This window comes from Engystomops pustulosus, chromosome 1 (genome assembly GCF_040894005.1).
Source record: "Engystomops pustulosus chromosome 1, aEngPut4.maternal, whole genome shotgun sequence".
In the NCBI taxonomy this organism is placed as follows: domain Eukaryota; kingdom Metazoa; phylum Chordata; class Amphibia; order Anura; family Leptodactylidae; genus Engystomops; species Engystomops pustulosus.
The window spans coordinates 119,010,126-119,024,903 of record NC_092411.1 but is presented as its reverse complement, the minus strand read 5'-3'; the positions used below and the strand labels follow the sequence as shown (position 1 = coordinate 119,024,903).

The 14,778-nt window shown below is 39.3% G+C and overlaps 2 protein-coding genes across 4 annotated transcripts in view; one reads left to right on the top strand and one right to left on the bottom strand.

Moving 5' to 3' along the window:
• Positions 1–14,778, bottom strand: part of DOCK8 (dedicator of cytokinesis 8) — a 120,552-nt gene that overhangs the window by 60,811 nt on the left and 44,963 nt on the right. For all 3 annotated transcript variants that reach the window (XM_072151529.1, XM_072151519.1, XM_072151539.1), the window contains 2 exons: positions 14,515–14,602; positions 12,485–12,647 (listed from right to left, as the gene is read on the bottom strand). In XM_072151529.1, the coding sequence (XP_072007630.1) occupies positions 12,485–12,647; positions 14,515–14,602 (251 nt within the window). The remainder of the gene's footprint in view (positions 1–12,484; positions 12,648–14,514; positions 14,603–14,778) is intronic.
• On the top strand, positions 2,935–10,006 carry LOC140132573 (uncharacterized). The gene is made up of 4 exons (XM_072151507.1): positions 2,935–3,541; positions 3,840–3,950; positions 5,113–5,215; positions 5,385–10,006. Exons 1-3 carry the CDS (start codon positions 3,065–3,067, stop codon positions 5,179–5,181), a joined length of 657 nt encoding a protein of 218 aa, XP_072007608.1. The 5' UTR covers positions 2,935–3,064; the 3' UTR covers positions 5,182–5,215; positions 5,385–10,006.

The window sequence follows — 14,778 nt, the reverse complement described above, 5'->3', positions numbered from 1 at the left end:
CCATTGTGTTATGTAATTTCAATTTTCTTTATATATAAAACGCCAAGCTCCGTTGGGTTGCTATTTTCTAAGACAATTTTTTTAAACTGCATTGTGGGTTATTTCACTTTTGAAATGTAGTTCTAAGCACTAATCGAATCACTTATCTCTACAGAATTAAGTGTAAAACTCCCCAAAAATATTAAATTAAAGTAGATCAAACTTTATCAGGAGAAGAAAACTCCTTTGCCCTCTTTCCTGATAAATGATGGAGAAAGGTGAATTTCAAAGCACAACCCTTAGAAGAGATAAGCTGCAACCACAGGTGTATGGTAGTAGTTCACATCGCTCATCCACTGAAAAGACATGCATACTCAACAAAAACCAAGAATGTTTGTGTATAGGGGAGGTAGGAGAAATTATTGTTGACAAGTGAGCAGCTGTCAGGTAGATTGTAGGCTCTTGTGACCAGAACCCTCATAGGGGCACATTTATAAAGAGTAGTGCAAACTGCACTAAAAGTGTGTTTGCCTGTGTATAATGAAGGGCGCGCTGCAAATGTGTCTCAGACACTTCTTTAATACCTGTGCAGGCAGTTTGCAATGAAAAGAGCAGGCAAAGTCTGACAGAAAACTGGCGCACAGCCCTTAGTAAATATGGGCCATTGTGAACTCTGATAATGTTATTGCTCTGTAAAGTCTTAATGGGACACATTTCCGACGAGAATGCACTCTGCCACTATTCACTAAGATTGTGCGCCCGATATCCTGCATGCGTCGCTTCCCCGCTCAGGTCCGCCGGAGTTCACCTTCTTCTTCCTGGTGTATTTAAGTGCATTGTCTTGTGACACAATTTGAAAGCCAAATCCCGCACTCAGTCCGAATCAGTCGGATCGTCTGACAGCATGCCTCCCAATCTGTGTCACATGGAAGCCAGCACAGCTGCGCCAAAAAATTATCATGTGCGACACAATCCCAGCACAAACCCCTGTTAAATACTTGTCACAGCTCTCCGAAACCCGAAAACAGCACAGGGTCCAACAAAAGTGTGCTCCGCAACTCTTAGTAAATAAGGCCCAATGTGTCTGTATATGTAGGACAAGGCACTGTGGGTAAGAATATTGCTATATAAATAAAGATTTATTATTATTTTTATTGAAAATGTATGGGCAGCTTTAAGGATATTTACATCAGTTTCACTGATTGCAGATGTCCAGCACTTGTGGCCGTTTCTTTAAGCACTAAGTGGATCTGTTTTTAGTGCATAAAGAAACAGCACATTTACAAAAGAAAAAGACTTTAAAAATATGTAAGTTAGCCATAAGTGCACACGCTGATGTCACTAGAGCCCCTCTTGGAACCCCTCTAAGCATCATCAATTTAAGCATGCCTCGAAATGTAATTGTACCTTCTGCTCGAGAAGCTAGGAGCCGGGCGGCGACGGCTGGGGCTTGGAGAAAGCGGGGTGTGTGCTCTTTTCTAGCAACTCGAGCAGGACGTTGCAGGGTGTACATAAAAAAAACTCGGCAGTGCGGAGAAGCACTTAGGTGCCGTCAGCCTGCCATTTCTTTATGAACTGAAAACAGTTCATAGTAGCTTAGTAAAAAATGTTAGAAAAAGACAACCTATGCATTATACTGTGTTGATCCAGAATAAAGCAGAAACCTGGGAAGACTGATGCCAATTGGTCCAAAGCAGTGAAAAATTTCTTCCCGTAATACGGCGGTCAGAATAAATCACTGTATCAACAGAAACAACTGACAAAAAAGTTTTAGTCCCATATGATGTGATATTATTGCTCTCCAGAAAGCCACCTAGGCCCCTCTTCAACATGTTCATATTATCAGCCATTACAACATCTTGTGGCTCGCACAGTAAAGAACCTTTGTCTATGGCGATGGTAGAACTTCCTCTCCTCTAGGCGAACAGGCCTAGGTATAAAAAGAACTTTTTTGCGAGATTTCTGTACTGACCATTAAGATATTTGTACATTGTAATGAAGTCTCCCCTTTTGTCTTTTTTTCTAAGCATAAAGAAAGGGACTTGTTGGACGTCTACAGAAACGGATGGTAGAAATCCTTTAACATTTTGTCAGCCTACCATACCATTTCAGAAGCTCTTTAGAAGATCCTGAACTTCTATACTGTGCTGTATTGTGGGTCTGTAGCAGCTGAGACCCAACCTGTGCAATAGTTTAAGGCAGTGGTCCATAAACTTTTGTAGCTCACTTTCACATACAACAGATGGTGCTGAACAGCAATAACTGTTAAAAATTGAAGTCTGTCTAAGATATAAATAAGTCACAAGTTTTCTGACATATTGCCAGCACTAGTTATACATCCCCAGTGACCCCAGTGTTACTGTACCTATTGTTGCTATAAGCTGAAGAAGCTCCACAACCACCATTTGGGAAAGACTAGTGAAAGGCACACATGTGGTTAAAGGAAATGGAGCTGTGTATATAATACATATACATAATCTAAAACATATAATAGCCAGCGGTAACATTCTTTACAAATACATTGGTCATGTTTGTTAACTATAAATGTTCAAAATCAACAGAAAATAACCTACACTGTAAGAGTAAACTGCAAAATGAGAAATGCATCCTGTCCATTACGTGAGGTCTTGAATTTAATGAGATGGTGTTGCAAATGGGCTAAGATTTTAACTTGCTATGTGCCACAATACAGAAACTCCTCTAGACTATTTTAGAAAAGAAGAGGGAAAATAAATGAAAGTACTAAGACGGAAGATTCCAAGATTGCATGTTTCCTAAAAAAATTTGCTTGTGTACTGTATTTAAGCAAACTACTAAACTGTGAAATGTGTTGCTATACTTTTTTGTTTCCTTCTCTCAGATGTATGGTACATTCGTTCTTAGTGAAGTGTCACTGTGACAGATGGTTTTTTAGCTACAGTCAGGACAGCTGCCATCAGCTAGCAAAGCGTTAATCTGTGGAATTTGGAGAACACTGATTCTGCCTGTCTTGCTGTCTGCTCATAGAATAAAATCTCCTGCCTGAGGAGTAGAAGGACCAGAACGATAACGCACGTTTCTTCTTTAGTGATCCATAATTTTGCAGATGTACACAATGAGAGGTGCTAGCACAATCTCTCTGTTTTTCTCATTGTGCTTTATAGCACCACCAGCTCAGGGTGCCCGTGCAGAATTGGGCTTATACCCTCAAGATGAAATCAGGCTACTTTCTGAAGGTCTTCTCCAGATTGGGTCAGGATTAAAAAGGGAATTCAACCATACAAAGCATCAGATCAAAAGTATTTTCCAGCAATTGAATCATTTCAATACATCCCTGGCAAAACTGTCTGGGCAAGTCAATCAAGCGACTAAACTTGGAGAAGAACTGGACCAAAAAACAAGAAACTTTGAAGATAATGCTAAGTTGTATGAAATGCTTGCAGATATTTCTGAAGAACTAGTCAAGCTAAAGGAAGAAGAAGCCTCTTTGGACAACAAGATCAAACCTTTAGAAAGCAAGATCCAATCTGTCCTGGAAAAAAGGAATGAGAGGGAATCTGTTCTCAACACATCAGATATTTTGGTGAGTTTCAATGATGGCTTGTCAATTATCATGGCAGTATTGTGTCCACATACCTGAAATACTGGTGAGTCCTTCTAAAGGCTATCTACAGTATGATCAATGTATTAACTTAACCCTGGTATAGAGAGCAGTAGAACAAATGATGCCTACATAAATGTATAAAATATTACATGTTGTATCAGTGTGTAACATATCAATTACAGTATGCATGTGTATACTAATCGAATGTCTGCATTCACTACTGGATTATAGGTATACATTTATAGCAATACATTTAATCACTACTTCTTTTTACCAGGCATCTATTGAAAGGCAAAACATGCAAATACTTTCCCTTCAAGCAACAGTGGACAGTCACCAAGCCAAAATCAATTCCCAGGAAGCTAAGATTCAGAGATTACAAAAGAAGGTAATTGTGAAATGTGGAAATGACTGTATTTACTGGTGACTTCATCACATTTCCTTAGCTCTTACTGTACAGTATTACAAGATTACTGGAAAGGATACCCTTAGTTTAAAATGCCTGTAATAATCTTTAATGTACACAAATAAACAGAAATTCTATTGCAGGGCATACTAATGGTATGCATCAGGAAAGACATTAGACGTGGCCAAGGCTGAGTGGTCTGCAGGATTTACACAGGATGCATCTTGGCATTTCTGAATTACTTCCAATGCTATTGAAAAACCTATGCATGATTTAGCTTTTTAGAATTTGAAGATTTTGCTTTTTGGAATTAGAATTTGATTATCACCCCAAGTATCACCCCATGTTGATATCAAATCATTTTATTAGTTCAGTCACTGGCAAAACAGTTCTTATTGTTACTGCACCTGAAAAGTTTTGTTGCATTTATGTGTTTGCTAAGTATAAATTCTTGAGTGAGAGATTGTATGACCTGTCAATCAAAACAGGATGCTTTTTTTGTGTAATTCCCATAAAAACTGGACACTAAAACTGCATTCAGCAATGGAGATTTGAAGCCTCTACGTCCTGGCATTGGTGGGGTTGTACCCTCATCTATCGTTTGTTTATGACCTTTTTAAGTGACAGATCACAAAAATCCATGACTAATTTTTTTCAGCAAACTCTTCAGTTTTTGAGGATTGGGGTCAAATAGCACCCTCACTGTTATTTACCCTTCAGTATTATCTCTTGAGAGAAAAAAATTCTGATTGATTTTTCCTTTCTAGTCTCTAGTTAATGTGAAGACACAAAAAGCTGGCATAATAACTCCGTATCCCATAGAAATAAATGTCAAAGAAACAAGAAGTAATGTTAATTATAGAGATGTAATGCATGGTTCTGGGCATAGCTGTCCTGCCTTGCCAGTCATTCTTTATCCAGGACAGCACCAGGATTGTTATTCTGGGAAATTCAGCACTAGGCCACTTGTACATGTACTTGAACAGCCTACGGAAAAAGACCCTCATGCTGGTCAGATGTTAAGGATAGCTTAGTGAATGGGAGTCCTTGCATCATAGTGAATTATGACGTAGTGTCCCTATCTCGCGGCCAAGTTTGCAACACCTCCAGTTTCACTAATTGATGGTTTATTATTATCGCACAGGCAAACTCAAGGAAGACAAAGTCCAAAAAAAGACGCAACCTAGGTGCTCCAGAGAACAGTCAACTGTGAGAGACATATATATGCGATGGACTTACCTACTACAGTAAGTGCTCTTCATAAATAAACAGTGTTGCTACAGTTTTTATTCTAAAGCTGCATTAAACAAGTATAAACATATGGAGAGATGACAATATAGATACTAACGTATGTGTTTTGCACATAAAAGTTATTTTTTTATACATGGAACGATTCCTGTATTTTCTCCATTACAGGTCAGAATGAAAGAAAGAAGACATAAAGAGAAAGCACTGCCTTTCATGGTTCACAGTACTAGTGACTTAACTTAATGAAGAACTATGCTACATAATAATTCATTTCTTTGGAACCTCCTGCTTCGAATTTACAAGGCTGCCCAATTCCGGTGCTGTATTCTAACCAGATAACCATTCATTGTTGTCTGCATGCTTTATTCTTCCTTAGTAGTGGAATAGACCATGAATTACTAGTGAGTCTTTTCTAATCTAAAAATAGCACATTCCATTCATCTGTAATGACGCATGGTGCAACACCGGTCCTCCTGGTAGCTGCGAGGTTGGAAAAGGAATGGGAACAAGGTTGCACTGAATAATATGGGCACAAGCCTTTCTGTACTATAAGTGTTTTGGTCAGACTAACTTGTAATAGGGGTCTGGTGAAAAAGCAGGTGCTATCACAGGAGACTAGCCAAAGAAGCTTTTATATAAACTACAAAAAAAATCAGCATTCCAACCATGAAATTAGTAAATTAATTCACTCGTGCAGTAAGCAAATACCCAAGCCTGAGAAATATGGTATGAAACTGATAAAAATTCTATAATGCATAGGTGAATACATTCACTTTTTTTCACCTATGGTTGGAGTCACTCTTTTCTGGTTAAGAAAGATTTATAGAGAGTTAACATGGACTATACATAAACTCAAGCTAACACGTTCTAAGGGATTCCAGAAAGTGGTGTATTGCACCCACATTTACAGTCTGGATCAGGAACTTGGTCTCCCTCATGGTGCTACATGAAGCAATCCTTGTGTGCAGATGCAGGTACTGCAGTCCTACGGTAAGAAGAGCCTTATAACAGTGATCTGAAAATGGTCTTGGGCTTCTTTACATGAATGTAATTTGGTTAGTGTTTTGGCTAGACCACATTCACTCAGGTGTATACAGTTTGTGAAATGTATAATGAATTTTGGCCAGATTTCCCAGACTGAACATAATTCTGGTACTTGGAATTACAGCATCATAATCACCTATGATGTACAGGCAGTCCCTGGGTTACGTACAAGATAGGTTCTGTAGGCTTGTTCTTAAGTTGAATTGGTATGTAAATCAGAACTATTTATTTTATCATTGTAACCCCAACCAGAACTTATGTGTTTGTTTTTGTGACAATTCGGTTTTAAAATGTCATAAGTGTCATAAGAACCAGGATTAACAATTAAGATAATTGCAAACACCTTAGATAACTGTTGCAGCTGATTACTGTAGCCTGGGACTAAAGTACAGTAAATTACGAACATCCAGAGGTCCGTTTGTAACTGGGGGTCATCTGCAAGTCAGGTGTTCTTAACTAAGGAACCGCCTGTATTGAAATCCTGTCTCCATACAGAACAACTGGTTTATTCTATGATCATGCTCTCAGTACAGGGCTGTAGTCAGGCATGGAGGCAGTGACTCACAGTATTATAAAGGGTGGGTCAAAAGCCAGTGGAACCCTTTTATATACGAATTAAAAGGGAAAACGATATATCTGAACACCCCAGCTAGTAATGGGTGAGAGGGCACCATCTTGAAAAAACACCATTTTGGATCAAGGGCATGTTTTTCAATTGGAAGGTGGCCATGAAGCGTAATGAAAACATCAAATATCTGTGGCTCATGGGAAATATTTCCAGTTGTTGCAACTTATCTGTCTTGATAACTATTGAATCATAAGAGATATTGCAAGTATGGCTGTGACAATCCAGGTGTCATGCAACATGAGCAGTCTGGGAAAAGTGGCCAAAATATGGTTTTTCATGAACTGAATACACCAGTGTGAAGCTCATCTATGGCTCTGTTTACATACTCAATGGCTGAACACAATACACAATATGTATGAAATGTAGTTGAAATCAGCTGTACAGATTTTCTATGTCATCTATAATCAATGGGATAATATAACACGAGCAACAAAACCTCAGAATACAGAATCCGTAATTTCAAAAAAATTGTACAAAGTATTTATTGTGCAAGATTTTAAAAAATGTAGTAAGTTTTGTATCTATTACTGGTTTTTATGTCACAGATTTTTGCTCCAGTGACTGTAATCCTTTACTACAGTTTCAACATAAATCCACTTTAAGCAGAAAACAAATGGTGTGTATAGATGTGGAATAATAGTGGGGCTGCCAAGTAGGGCGAAGTTCACAGAGCTGCATGCACTTTTCATCTTCCTCCTGGATACATTTAGTTCCCATTCAGCAGATCACTGCCGTGCAGACAAAGCACAGCGTCAAGTAACAATAAACAATACTAAAAAGGGAGACTTTTGGTACACATAGATTAATGCTCTCCAGCCAGGAAATATTTACAGTATTGTGACCTCAGTCTGGAGAACGCATTTCATATCTAGCCCTCTTCCTTACAAAAGATATTTCTAAATATAATTATACTTAATAATTAGATTACAATAATATTTACATTATTTTTGTTAAATGATGAGTTACCCAACTTCTAACATTCTTTAGGTCAGCTGCTCACAGATTTCAAGATCTTTGCTTGTTGATAGCAAATGTAAAACACTATATAATTTACATTAGTGAGCATACAGATGCTATTAAAGGAAACCTACCTATTAAGGTAGATCTGATGGTAGGTTCCTAGTAACATTCTAAAGTATTTTCTCTGATACTATAATCATTTCTTGTAACATTCTAAGCCCTGAAAGATCTTTCCCTAATCCTATAACACTTTCTAACCTTATCTACACCTAACTAATATGCTACTTTTCAGCACTGGAGTGTGGAGAAGCCTCTTCGAGCTGTGGGAGCAAACGCTACTCCATGCCCCAGTAGCCTCTGCTTTCTCTCCTGGAAAGCTCTGTGTGCGCTTTATTAATAAATAAATTATTATTTTTATTCCTGTTCTTTCTAGTTACGTTCCGGTTACTCCACCGGCTCCTTTGGAGTTCTGCACACGCGCACTAGCTCCGGACTTAGTTCCGACAGGAATGACAATATGGGCATGCGCGGCACTGAAACCAAAGATAATGCACATGCACAAAGCTGCAAAGGAGCCGGTGAAGTGACCTAATCATGGCTAAGCCTGAATAGCCCAGTCACTGCTCCTCCAAAAGAGATTATGCAGGCTCAACCTTGTTTTTTTTCCACTAAGGTTCTGTGCAAATACGTGTTGTAAATATGCATGGTTATGCTCTGTCATGGGAACAGAACAACACAACTAACTACAGGTCTTCACCCATCATTTAATCCACTGACTTAACTGGAGACCATTGTTTGGGTATCTATCATCATGTCCATCAATGACCAAAAATAAGCACTTCGCTGCATTGTTTTCTCCGGCTATTTTGATGGACATAGGAAGGGATGTTCCTAACATTGCCTCTAATGTAAAAGTGCACACAGGCTTAGGGGCAATATATGTGGTCATTAATTGAAGTGATCTAAGCCCAGAAGGTTCCTGTGCTTACATATGAGTCCATATAGGTGTTGGGGTATTTAGGGTAGAAGCCTTATGTCAAAGGTATATGTCACTTTGGCAATAAATCAGAAATATTCTTGCATAACTATTCATTTTACCAGATTAAGTTTTTTAATACTCCATTTGACATGTTGCTTTGTAACTGTAGAGCCACATAATGGGGCAGATTTATCAAGCTGTCTGAAAGTCAGAATATTTCCAATTGCCCATGGCAACCAATCACAGCTCCCCTTTAAAATATTCATGAGCACTGGTGAAAAGAAAGCTGAGCTGTGATTGGTTGCCATGGGCAACTGGAAATATTCTGACTTTCAGACTGCTTGATAAATCTGCCCCAATGTGTTATTTGGAATATAATGTCTTTCTGATTAACATACTTACATCTATAACCTAACAGGACTTGCCCAAGTGAAAAGAAAAGAATTCTAAACCATATACATATTACACATCAGTAATTTCTACTATAGCTCACATTGTGTACCTAAATATGCTCATTTCATTTACTCAATCTAGGGCTAGTGTGATCTAAGCCCTATTAACCTACAAAAGAACCATGTGTAGAACATGCCAATTGTTGATAGATGTTGCCACAATCACTTTTCATACCAAGGATCAAGTGCTGAACCATCAGCAGTATTCAAAAATGTTAATGTTGACTTTGAAATGATGTGCACTCAATAGTACAAAGATGCCTACTGTACAAAGAACTCATATCCAAATTGTACGAAAGGGTATTGAAGAGAGATATATTCCACAATAAAAAAAAAGAGACAGAGATGAACTCTGCTGTAGGGTGCTAAATACAAATCACATCATAAAGGTGCTGACTACACAATAATGCTATATTGATGCTATATTGATATGGAAAGCAAGATATATTAAAATGTGACTCTCTTCCCTCTTTTGGATAATTTTATTATGGATGCCCTAATAAATGCAGAATCTTGCTTTGATTTTTCTATCTGGCAGGATTGGTCAATTCCTATTTAATGTCTTAAATATCTTCAGTTTTGTACTTTATTTATTCTATTGCTTTAAAAACATCTTGTTTGTTTGTTTCATTATGCAATACTTTATTATTTTAGCAATTTGTGATATGCATCATGTGTTTTTCCCTTTTTTTGTTACATGTATGTAAATAAAACATAATATCTAATATATCTTGCTCTCTTCAATTTACTTTAGATTCTAGAACAACTGGATGTTTTCGAGCTACAGTATCTCTTCTATGCATATTGTGCACAATCTCTTTGTATCTGTTTTACAGAAGAGTATATAGAGATTTCTAAACACCTAACCCAATTGGTCACTAACTGACACATTTTATTGTTGCTTAGTTAAAAAATAATGTATCTATTTGATAAAATACAAAAAACACGCTCTGTATGGCCTTCAATGCTGTATTATAAGACACACTCGATTGATGTCTGTACTCTGGCAAAGAGAGCACTTCTATATTGTACAATCCACTCATTTGCCTAGTAAAGGGGATGGTCTCAGGATGACACCAGTATAAGTTCCCTATTCCGGCCTGTGAACATCATAGAGTATTTTCACCAGCTTAAAGGTAACCTGTCACCAGGAATGTCATTTTTAACTGGTGTCACATTTCAATAGTCTATGCTATGCAGATTTTAAAATGCCTTTTTTATCATTCTGAAGCATTTCAGTACTTTATAATAGTTTAATTTAAGTAACCTAGCTCACTGCCAGCAGGGTGTGGTGAGGCTTCGCCGAGGGGGCAGCTGCAGCCTGTGTGCCGGTGTCAGTCTCCTCTCCTCCACACTCATGCAGCTCATTCCCCCTCTTCTTGTCATGAGCATTAAAGGACACCTGTCATCAGGTCTGTGTCACTAGTCCTGTCACCTCTACCCGTTGGAGCAGCTCACAAGGATCCCATCCCAGCCTTTATCTAGTCATTTCATACATTATTCATTGTAAAATCATCTATTTTTTATCATGTAAATGAGGCTGGTCACATGGTCAGAGGCAGTGATGTCACCCCTGTTACCCCTCCCCTCTCCTCCCCCTGCTCATGTCTGTGTGTAATGTATAGTAAAGCATGGCTAGTGTGTGTGCTCCATCTGCTGACATGCTGCATCCTCCTAATATACAGGTGAGAGACACAGACATCAGCTACACATGAATCTGACATGTTCTGCTGTAACATGGCTGCCTGGAGCTGCTGTATCTCTCCTAAACACACACAGGCTGCAGGGGGGCGTGGCCACCAGCACCAGGAAGCACATCATTATACAGCCTCACATCATTATACAGGCTGTCAGTCAAGCACTGGGGGTGTGGCTGTGCCTCCCACTCATGAATAGAGTGGACAGCTTGAATATGCTAATGCTTCATTGGACATTTCACAGGTCATTTGCATACAGCTTTAGGACCTCATTGCTTAGGATTACAGGCATGTAGAGGGACAATGAAGGGATAGAGGCAATGCTCTCTAATGGCAGTTTATGAAAATATATTTAGTTTAGGGGGTTTATTTTGCATGACGGGTTCTCTTTAAGCAGGAAAAGAAGGGAGACCTCCTTTCCTCTTTCCCCACCAGTCTTTCATCTTGTCTCTACATATTGCCTTCCCTTAGGAATATGCTTACGCCATGTTTTCTACAATGTTGTTGCCACCATGTAATGATTGTAGCAATTATCCTGGATGCTATCTTGGGTGCAACTTAACATTTTATAATACATATGCCTGCTGGAATAACCTTCTTATTCTTTTATTGTCTTAAGTTTCATTTTTGACCTGTAAAAATCTTTAATAAACTTTAATATGAAAAAAAAAGAATGGTGACAAAGGCATTAAAATAAGCATAGCATAGGCTTGACACCAGCTAAAAATGACATTCCTGGTGAAAGGTTAAAGGGGTTGTCCGAGTTTAAAAAAAAATATATATATATGTGGCCGGGAGCGGGCTGACTAAAATAATAAAGCTGTACTTACCTTCCGGTGCCCTCCCGTATCCAGCGCTGCTGTCGCTCTGGTCCGGGCGCCAAGTAAACAAACATGGCCTCCGGAGCAGCGCTGCATTCAGCTTCCGGCCGGCCGTGGCCGGGTACGGCTATCCGTCCCTATACACAGCATTGTGTATGGGGGCCGGAAGGTTGTCGTGTCCGGCCGGAAGCTGAATGCAGCGCTGCTCCGGCGGCCATGTTTGTTTACATGGCGCCCGGACCGGAGCGACAGCAGCGCTGGATACGGCAGGGCACCGGGAGGAAAGTACAGCTTTATTGTTTTAGTCAGCCCGCTCCCGGCCACATATATTTTTTTATCAAAACTCGGACAACCCCTTTAACTTTAAAGGGACTGTCACCAGCTTTTAGACCACTATAGTATTCACATAGCATTCATATTTTTCCCTCTTTAATGTTAAATCTTGCACGTTTTCCTATAAAAAAATATTCTCTGAAGTCATTCTGATAAATAGAAAGCATACAGGCCCTTTATAAAACATGTGTAGCATTCCTACTTTGAGTAAAGATGTCTGTGTACACAGGGAATTTTTTTTTTCCCCCAAGGATCAAAAATCTTACTGTACAACTGTTACATAGATCACAAATTACTATTCCATCTGTTTTAACCCCAAATGGTAAAAGTATTGCAACAGAATCTGCATCCTACCTGTAAATGGTGTGAGGAACATAAACTTCTTTTGTAGGAAACTCAAGGATTTCCTTATTGAGACGTGCACGACCTTCAGGAAATGGCTTAACTGGCAGCAGCTCAGGAGTAAGACATCCACTCAACCCATCATACACTGGGGAGATTTCAAGCTTCAGCAAACCTTAGGAAACCAAAAAGATCAGAGAGATATACTTATATGTCCTATTATATACCAAGAAATATAGGAATTTATTTGCATAAAAATATAAAACAGCAGCATATTCCTATTTCAAGAAGTTCATGTTGCAACTGTATTTGTATGCATGCATTAGTACATTAACTGAGAGTGATTGGAGTCCTTTTACATATTTACATAGTCTTGGGCAGTACATAGCCTAATAAATAATAATAGGTACTCTGAATAACCACACTGCTGACATTTATATGAGGTACAAGACAATCAATGAGATTTAAGGTATCATGTGATTATGCCCAAATGTAAAGAGTTTTTGGAATACTGCGTTTTATTTAATTCTTTTTGTAACAAAGGGAACTAACGTTTGCAAAATAAAAATAACAGAACAAATACTTAAATGTCACGGGTGCTCCTGCGATTCCTGTCTCGGATCGCGGGCGCACCCGTGGTCCTCTGTTTGCCCCCGCTGTAGCCACTCTGCCGGACTCATCTGTCCTTCTAGGGCGCGTGCGCCGGCTGCTGAAAATTTTAAAAACCAGCGCTCCGCTGTATGGTGCGCTGGCTGAAAACCTCCACCTTATAATCCGGCAGCTCCCTTCCTGCTCTGCCAGATCTTTGTGCCTCACAGCCTAAGAGAAAGCTTCCAAGCAATATTCCGGTGTTCCTGTGTATTCCTACATTCCCGTGTGTTCCTACTCCTGACTCGTGTGTTGCCGTGTGCTCCCTCGTGTTCCTGTGTTACCAGAGTTCCTCCGTGTTGCTGTGTTTCTGCGTTCCTGTTTTCCCATTCCCACCTGGCTGGACCTCCCATTACTAACCCCGGATTGGACTTGACCCTGCATCCCTGTTTGCTCTGACCCTGTGCCTGGACCCGACCACGAGACTGTCTTCCTTTAAGGTACCTTGAACTCGGCTGCCACCGCGGGCTAGTCGCACCTGTGGAACGACCTGGTGGTACCCTGCTGCAGTAAGTCCAACCCGCTTTGCGGCAGGCTCTGGTGAAGAGGAGGTGCCACTTAGATTCTGGTCCCAGGTGTCGGCTAGTACCACCTCCCGCGGTGGTCCAGGGGGATCCACTGATCCTTACATTAAAGTTCCAGTAGGGGCAAAAAAAGATGATTTCGATGAGTTGTAAGCTGCAAAATCCTTATTTACTTATGATTCCCATAAAAGCAGATTCCAGGGCTAAATTTCAAGCGGTGTATACAGCATGGAAATTAAATAGGTGGATTCTCCTTAGGAAACTGTAGAAGTGATTGTGGGGCAGAAAGTGAAGGTCTCCCTGGTCCCTCCTTCAGGATAACCTCTGTTAGTTAGGCCTCTGCTTAAGTAATCTCTTTGTCTTTCAGGTTTTTATACGTATGTTGTCTTTCACCCTTTCTTTTTTGTGTTTCTACTTGTTTAAGCTTGGTTTGAAGATTGGACTGTATATGGTCTACTGAAATCCCTTCCTCATGCAATCCCTTCCCTTTTCAACCATATAAACTATGAAATACAAGTGCATGTACAGATACAGATGCCAACACTTTCACCATTTGAACCTTGCTACTTACATATAATGTATTTTCCTTAGTCTTAGAACTATTGAAAGTAAAAATGTCCTTTTTTACTGGAACAAATAGATAATGCAAAGCGCCAATTTACTGTACAATTGACCTACCCCTGGTTTATTTCAACCTCTTTTCTAGAACCTTTTAGTATCTATATATGAATTGCATTTCATTGTTTCCTCCAGCTATCAGTAACAGAGAATTGTGTTGACGCATTATAAATAATCTGTATGAACAATAGTAACATTGTTCCTTAATCTGTATAAAGTTCACCAAATCACACATAGCACTACTGCCCTCACCTGGTAAACATTTTGCCCGCTTTTGCAAAGATCTCTTATAATCTGCTAAGTACTTGTATAGATCTTCATCATTTAGTTTGTCTCCTTCCTAGGGAAAAACATAATGGCAGTAGATTTAGCATGCATATACACATTACTTTTCATTCCTGAATATTTTCTTTAAATGTGCATGGTATATTATCGTTACTTTTGTATCTGGAATTCCATGAATACTGGAAGCATGGAGCAATGACCAGACGTTTTGTGCATGATATAGATAGCAAA